The sequence below is a fragment of the Natator depressus genome, chromosome 16 (assembly GCF_965152275.1).
Source record: "Natator depressus isolate rNatDep1 chromosome 16, rNatDep2.hap1, whole genome shotgun sequence".
Taxonomy (NCBI): domain Eukaryota; kingdom Metazoa; phylum Chordata; order Testudines; family Cheloniidae; genus Natator; species Natator depressus.
Genome location: NC_134249.1, coordinates 17,494,802 through 17,502,563, shown reverse-complemented (window position 1 = coordinate 17,502,563; position 7,762 = coordinate 17,494,802). Strand labels below are relative to the sequence as shown.

General features: G+C 55.5%; 1 protein-coding gene across 1 annotated transcript; it reads right to left on the bottom strand.

Moving 5' to 3' along the window:
- Window positions 1–1,409: 1,409 nt before the first annotated feature.
- SURF2 (surfeit 2) lies at window positions 1,410–7,726 on the bottom strand. Its single transcript, XM_074973774.1, has 6 exons — window positions 7,550–7,726; window positions 5,394–5,548; window positions 5,062–5,165; window positions 3,675–3,860; window positions 2,547–2,722; window positions 1,410–1,551 (listed from the first exon to the last, which is right to left on the bottom strand). Exons 1-6 carry the CDS (start codon window positions 7,625–7,627, stop codon window positions 1,468–1,470), a joined length of 783 nt encoding a protein of 260 aa, XP_074829875.1. The 5' UTR covers window positions 7,628–7,726; the 3' UTR covers window positions 1,410–1,467.
- Between the last annotated feature and the right edge of the window lie 36 nt (window positions 7,727–7,762).

Sequence of the window (7,762 nt, the reverse complement as noted above, 5' to 3'; positions counted from 1 at the left end):
GAAAAGCCTCCAAGAATGTTCAGCCACTTACATTGCTGTAAGGGAGAATGGCCTCTGTAGTGATAGAGGGCACTATCACTGGAGAGATTTCTTAAATTCATTTGAGATCAAGAGGGTTTAATAGTTATCCTGTGCCTTCCCCCCCCAGCAGGTTTTGTAGGAGAGGTTTTTGCCTCAGCTGCTCTTGCAATGCCTGTGTCTTCATTGTGCAGGAAATGAGATCTTTCAGCTTCCTCCTGACATTCAATACATAAAGGATATGACTGACTTTCACACTGCAGTTACGACAGGCAACTGTTTAGAATACACACATGCTCCTTAGCTGCAGCAATATTCTCTTCCAAACATTCTAGCTGCTGTGGACAATTGAAGTATTTATAAGTGAATAGGTAGAAACAGCTCTTGTAACTACCCCTTAATTAGCTTCCTTAGGGTTAATCCCCTCATTCTGCCCAGCTAAGGAGCTTGATCACTTCAGAAGAGGGACTGTTTAATATTTCAGACACTAACTGATACAAAAAAAGGAGTACTTATGGCACCTTAGAGACTAACATTTATTTGGACACAAGCTGGGTTAAAACAAACCCACATGAAATTCCTCTCTCCAGGAGAGGCTGCCTGCAGCCCCATAGGAAGTTCAGGCATCACAAAATAGATGTTCCCCTTTAGGAAAGGTAAATGTTACTAGCCATTTGCAGCAGGGATCTTGCAAGTAAAGTACATCAGCAGCAGTAAGGAGAGGGCTTGTTTTTAAATACACTGCTCTCTTCCCACCAGTACACTACGCAAACTGTGACTTTTTAGCCAACATGTCCTTTGCAAGAGGGCTAGCTGCTTCTCACATGCGCTGCTGTACCACATGTTTTCCAGAACTGATGCAGTGACTTCTCTAACAGTTGGAATGCTCTCTCAAAGGCAGGATGTAATCTACCAATTGGCTTTGCAAAGTGTTCTGAGTTCACTTTTTTTTTTTTGCTTTATGTGGAAAGAGAAATAAGTATAAACTCATTTTATGCTGTATTTTGTATCTTAGTTGTGTTTGAAACGGTTTTGATTTTTGGAAACCATCAAAATAAAACTATGGCATCTTTGTTGTATCCAGCTTGAGCGCACAGTTGGTGACCCTTCAGGGATGGTGTTCCCTGGTTAACACTTGGTATTAATATCCTCTCTGTAGCAGATTCCTGGGTGTCGCAAAGTGGAATAAAAATGACACCCCTTTCAGCAAAAAATAAGGCACCCAATCATTGGCATCTCAGTCAGAGCTTGGGGATGCCCCAAGAATCAACCCTTAACCCATTTGTGCTCCAGCTTACTAAAGCCCCCCCCCCCATCAGAAACAGATGGTTGGAACCTGACAAAGGGGCAGGCTTTTCAGTAGGACTTGTGCCACCATGCCCCGTTTAGACAACAACACTGCCACATAACTACCTCCAGCCAACTAGTGTTTCATACTTATAGAAAAGTTTATTTTCCATTGGCTGCTTTCCTGAAGCTTTTGGGTTTTCGATGGTGACTCTTAAATTTCTTCTTTAAGGAACTCAACTGTGGCTGTGGAGAGAGAGAAATTGCACTGTCTTTCCAAGAACCTCTGCATGTGGCCAGGGCTAGAATGCTTGCACAAAGCATCACACCAAGCTTCTTGTTTTTCAAGTTGAGAGTGTCCGTACAATCCCAATCCTAGTTACTGAGGACACAGGGCCAGTGAGAGATAAGACTTGACTTCCAGCTCCCCTCAGCTCTTGTATAAGATCTACAAACAACATCCCCTCCCTTTCTCCCAACAAATACAGTGTCTGTACCAAATGCTCCTCATAGAACTGAGCCATAAAATACTGCAGATCTTGTTCTTCCCCAGGTAGAGGAAGAGAGACAAGGAGGAAATCTACCTCCTCCCCTCTGAGTTGTCTTCTAGAATCATCCTTTTCATCAGTAATGATGTTCCTGAAACCCGGCCTGCTTTATACATTGAGGGCCTGAACATGCATTCCTGCTGTTTCCCAAACACACAAGGACTGCAGGATCAGGACTAAAATGTCTGCTCCTGTGAAGAGATTCCACAGGCAGAATCAGGAGCACTGAGAAAGGGTAAAGGGGGCAACCTGATAGGGTTTAAATCCTATCAACCTTTTCATTCTAAAGGAGACTGATTAAGGAGGGAGTAGTGGATGTAATTTTAGGACCTAAAGGACACTTTTGTCTCCTTGGCCTAAGATTCCCACTCCTGGGGCAGCAAGCAGTAGGATTCAAACCAGGATTAGACATTTGTATGGGTAATAATATCCCCAGTTACTCTAGCCAGGATACAAGTTCACTAAAGGATAGAAACCCAATACTTCAGGGTCTAAGCCAGTCACGAGACTTCCAGGGTCAGGAGGAAACATCCCCTGAAAGGTGAGCCCATCTTGCATCGGCCCCTCTCACAGACAGGAGAGGGGATGGATCATTGGTCTAATCATGCAGTACATGCTCACACATAGGGGCTCACCTCTGATTCTGCAAACACTCTCCCTTGATGTGGCTGTGCATGGCAGCACAGCACTCACCTTTCCCCTTTTGTTGCCAGCTCGTCTGGTCTCGTCCATCTTTTCACTCTCCTCTCCATTCATGCTGCTGTTTTCCTCTGCAGGCTTGGCCCCATCTTCCTCACTGTCTGTCACAAAGTCATCACCACCTTCCCTGTCTCCTTGCACCACCGGCCTTTTTTCTGGGAAAAGCTCAGCTAAAACACAAGGTAAGGCCCAACTTGGGATCAGATTCCTCTGCCTACTGCTTTGACTTAGCCCTTACTCCAATGGCTTCCCAGGCAACTTTCTTAAAGGTGTTTCATCAGCAAAGGCACTGGAGGTTGCAAAACTGAAGCACCAAATTCCAGTCCTTTTATCAGCAATAGCTGAATATCCCCAACGGCTGGGCAGCACATTACTACCAAGACACCAGGGAGACAAATATAACCCCCATATTTCAGTAGTAAGTGCCCAGTACCCTTATTAGCCCAGCTACAGGGGATATTTAGCAGACATACTCCAGTAACCGTACAACCCCACCTCTCCTCCAGTCTTTTTTAGACAGGAACTCAATAGAATTCACCCTACCTGGCAGGAAATCCTCTGCAGGGTGGGTGGGATTTTAGGCTCCAGGACTATTCTGGGAAAGGCAGAGGAGTGCATGTCGCCTGTGAGCATGCAGGTTCCGGCAGGTCCTGTGCTGACAAGTGCTTCTCCCCTTGTATGATCTCAGTCTTGGTGGCGATTCAGTGAAAATTGGCATTTAATGCTCAGGATCTGGAGAAGAGTAACCCCCACCCACCCTGGATTCTGTGTTTAGGAATCACCACCTTCCCACATACATGTTGTACATGCCACATGTTCCTCTTGTTGGCATTACATCAGTAAAATCATTGGCTGGGTCCAGTCCTGCTGCTGCCCTCTGATGCTAGCAAAGGAAACGCTACATCTCTTTTCCTACAATTTTGTTCTTTTCTGTTTGCAACCAACAATAAATTATCTCCAGGCATCCCTCCCCCATGCTGCTAACGAAGTTTAAATTGACATTAAATTGAGTTGGCTTTGCGGCTTCCCAGCGGGTAGCCAACTAGGAAGAGGAGGAGCCAGGGAATAGAAACTGAGAGCACCCCTTTAAAACAGTCAGAAAACACAAAAGCTCTTGCTCACATGGGTACAGGTCGCTCATGCTATCATCTGTGTCATCTTCTTCCTCTTCACTGGACATAGGCTCCCAAAATTCTCCCTTTCTGCGGGGCTGCCTGCTCCCCTCGGCCTGGTCATCTCGCCACCGCTGTCTCTTCTGCAGGAGGCAGGCAGGGATGTACTCCACGCCCTCCTTCTGGCACTCCTCATCTAAAAACAAACCAGGCAGGGCTCATTCACAAATAATGCAAGTGGTTCAAGAATTTGGTGGTCTCGTTAAGGACAGAATGGACTAGAAGCAGAGCACAGTGCTAGGCAGCACGTCAGAAATGCAAACAGCATCTATGAGCAGATCTAGAGGGACTTTAAGCAGACCTAGGGAGCCTAAGATTTTGTCACGCTACCCATATTTCGGTTTCTAGCAGCAGCAAAGGGGGTGTGTGTTTACTGTTTGTGAAAGGTGTCCTGCAGACTGGAGTCCACTGAGGAAGTACAGCACGAGCAACACCAATGCCAGCTTCCCACACACACTGCCCCAACTCTCACTGGGAGATCCCTATGAGAGCTGCAGTGTAGTTCAGTCTTCCTGGTCCATTCAAAACTTGGCTTATCTGATGAGAATGCCAATAGTACCTACAGATACTGTAACTGCAGGGGAGATGTTTTTAATGAGGTGGCTGCTTGCTCACCAGAACCTGGACTGGGATATGCCAGCTCACTTCATACAGGCCATCAAGCAGCCAACAGATGCTGACATTTAGTCACTGCTGACCTGGGCAGGATCTGAAGACCAGTAATCTGCGACCTCCAGTACCTTTGCTGATGAAACACAACTATGTCAAGAGCCAGACACATTTAGTCTTGAGAATGACTTGAATTCTTAACACAATTCCCCACAGATAGGAGCTGTTATGCAGGTTTGCATTAGTGAGGCCCAAGAAGTTCACAAACTGTGGTGTGCAGAGAGGTGGCTAGTCACTTGGTACCAGTTCCTCCCCATTTCCAGCTGCTAAATTGTACTTAAGGGCAGCTAAAAAAATATTAAATAATTTCCTAATTACATTTTTGGTGCAAGTAACAGTTGCCACAGGGACATTACGAGATCACAAATGGAAGGAAACATGTCTACAAGGCAATCCCTGAATTAAAGTGTGACCTACGCTATTGGAAAGTTTGAGAAACCCTACTTTAAAGTAGACACTGCAATTTGTTCACTATAGGAAACCATTGCTCTCTACTTTTGAAGTCACCCTTCCTTCCTGGCTGGGGGAAGCATGCAGGAGCACTGCTCTGTATTACTGCCATGCTGCAGAACGATTTCCAAACACTCTACACATGCATAGCAGGAGAGCACGTTAAAAGGTCAGAAAGGGAAGAGAAAAACACAGCAGAAGACGATAGAGCCACTTACATTTTTTCAGCGCTCTCTGATAGCGCCTTCCTTGGACATGACGCAGCACATGCTCTGGAAGCCTGTTGATGTGCCTGAGTGTGAGCTTGCAAAACAGCTGATGGCTAGAGAAGAAAAACCAGACATGCAGTTTAGTAAAATTATTATATAAAAGAAATGAGAGTCTTTCACCTCTAAGCGGCCAGTTCAGAGTCAAAAGCTGCTTTATAAATGCTTTTCCAGCCCACTGGATGGATACCTACTTAAACACTCAGGCATCACTCCCCCATTGGCCATACAATTAACAATAGCAAGAGCTCCATGTGAACATTAAGGAAGAAACAGACACGCACGGATTCTTAGTACTGGGCACAATGTGTGGCTCGAATTCGCTGTAGTCAAATGCTCTTGCGGTCTTTATCAGTCTCAGATACTTCTTGCCACTAGTATAAGCTTGCAGCTCTGGCATCCGACATGGCAGCTCGTGACCTGTCAACCTGCATTTTACCTGAGCAGCCAAAAAGGAGAGAAGAAAACAGCCTATTGGAGCAGTGCAAGGGCCCCTGTGATACTCTGGCTCTTTCCAGGCTAGGCATAAAGGTCTCTCAGTCCTCTTCCCCGGCTCCAGACACCCCCAAGCAACCTTCCCTGCGGTTTACATCAGTTTGGTCCCCAAAACCCCACCCCTAACAGAGCAAGGGGCGGGGGTAGCAGACCCCTCCCCTGCCCACCCTGTGGGCCCTGTCTGCTGGGCTGGTATCCAGAGGTGCAGGCAGGGAGATCTGTGCTCCCCTTCATGAGCGCTGCACCCCCCTCCCGCAGGCTAACACTTCCTCTGACTTGGAGATCCCCCCACCCCCGGACTGGGGTCTGCCCCCAGGCCGCTCGCCTCACCCCGCCCCCCCTCCATCCCTGGGACCGTCCCGTCCCCCCCCCCCCCGGGCCGCTCGCCTCACCCCGCCCCCCCTCCATCCCTGGGACTGCCCCCCCCCGGGCCGCTTGCCTGAGCCCGCCCCCCCTCCACCCCCGGGACCGTCCTCCCCCCCAGGGCCGCTCGCCTCAGCCCGCCCCCCCTCCATCCCTGGGACTGCCCCCCCGGACCACTCGCCTCAGCCCGCCCCCCCTCCCGGGCCGCTCGCCTCAGCCCGCCCCCAACTCCACCCCCGGGCCCGTCCCCCCCCCCCCCGGGCTGCTCGCCTCAGCCCGCCCCCCCTCCACCCCCGGGACCGTTCCCCCCACCTCATCCCGCCCCCCGTGACTGGGCACCCCCCCCGCGCCGCTCGCTTCACCCCGTCCCCCCTCCATCCCTGGGCCTGCCCCCCCCCCCGGGCCACTCGCCTCAGCCCACCCCCCCCTCGGGACCAGGCCCCCCGCCGCATCCCGCCCCTGGGACTGGCCCCCCCGGGCCACTCGCCTCAGCCCGCCCCCCCTCCACCCCCGGGCCCGTCCCCCCCCCCCCGGGCCACTCGCCTCAGCCCGCCCCCCCTCCACCCCCGGGCCCGTCCCCCCCCCCGGGCCACTCGCCTCAGCCCGCCCCCCCCGGGCCCGTCCCCCCCCCCGGGCCACTCGCCTCAGCCCGCCCCCCCCGGGCCCGTCCCCCCCCCCGGGCCACTCGCCTCAGCCCGCCCCCCCCGGGCCCGTCCCCCCCCCCGGGCCACTCGCCTCAGCCCGCCCCCCCCGGGACCGTCCCCCCGGGCCACTCGCCTCAGCCCGCCCCCCCCGGGACCGTCCCCCCGGGCCACTCGCCTCAGCCCGCCCCCCCTCCACCCCCGGGACCGTCCCCCGTCCCCCCGTCCCCCCGGGCCACTCGCCTCAGCCCGCCCCCCCTCCACCCCCGGGCCCGTCCCCCCCCCCCGGGCCACTCGCCTCAGCCCGCCCCCCCTCCACCCCCGGGCCCGTCCCCCCCCCCGGGCCACTCGCCTCAGCCCGCCCCCCCCGGGCCCGTCCCCCCCCCCGGGCCACTCGCCTCAGCCCGCCCCCCCCGGGCCCGTCCCCCCCCCCGGGCCACTCGCCTCAGCCCGCCCCCCCCGGGCCCGTCCCCCCCCCCGGGCCACTCGCCTCAGCCCGCCCCCCCCGGGACCGTCCCCCCGGGCCACTCGCCTCAGCCCGCCCCCCCCGGGACCGTCCCCCCGGGCCACTCGCCTCAGCCCGCCCCCCCTCCACCCCCGGGCCCGTCCCCCGTCCCCCCGTCCCCCCGGGCCACTCGCCTCAGCCCGCCCCCCCTCCACCCCCGGGCCCGTCCCCCCCCCCCGGGCCACTCGCCTCAGCCCGCCCCCCCTCCACCCCCGGGCCCGTCCCCCCCCCGGGCCACTCGCCTCAGCCCGCCCCCCCCGGGCCCGTCCCCCCGGGCCACTCGCCTCAGCCCGCCCCCCCTCCACCCCCGGGCCCGTCCCCCCGGGCCACTCGCCTCAGCCCGCCCCCCCTCCACCCCCGGGCCCGTCCCCCCGGGCCACTCGCCTCAGCCCGCCCCCCCTCCACCCCCGGGACCGTCCCCCCCCGGGCCACTCGCCTTATTGCCCGGCTCGACGAGGCGCAGCACCGGGTGCTGCTGTAGGAAGCGCTGAATCTCCGCGGGCACCTCGCACATGATGGCGCTGGAAGGTGGCGGAGCCCGGCCGCCTCCTGCTCCGCCCCGGCCCCCACGTGGGGGCAGCCGGCCAGCCTACGCCCCGGCCCAAGCCGGAAGTCAGGGAACCCCGGAGGCTCCGGGAGCCGGAACCAT

Bases quoted from the DNA above. Each gene is read 5' to 3' on its own strand.
- SURF2 (XM_074973774.1), bottom strand. From the start codon at position 7,627: ATGTGCGAGGTGCCCGCGGAGATTCAGCGCTTCCTACAGCAGCACCCG. The intron at 3,861-5,061 runs GTAAGTGGCTCT...GTTTGTTTTTAG, and splicing joins TCAGAGAGCGCTGAAAAAAT to ATGAGGAGTGCCAGAAGGAG. The intron at 2,723-3,674 runs GTGAGCAAGAGC...CTTGTGTTTTAG, and splicing joins CATGAGCGACCTGTACCCAT to CTGAGCTTTTCCCAGAAAAA.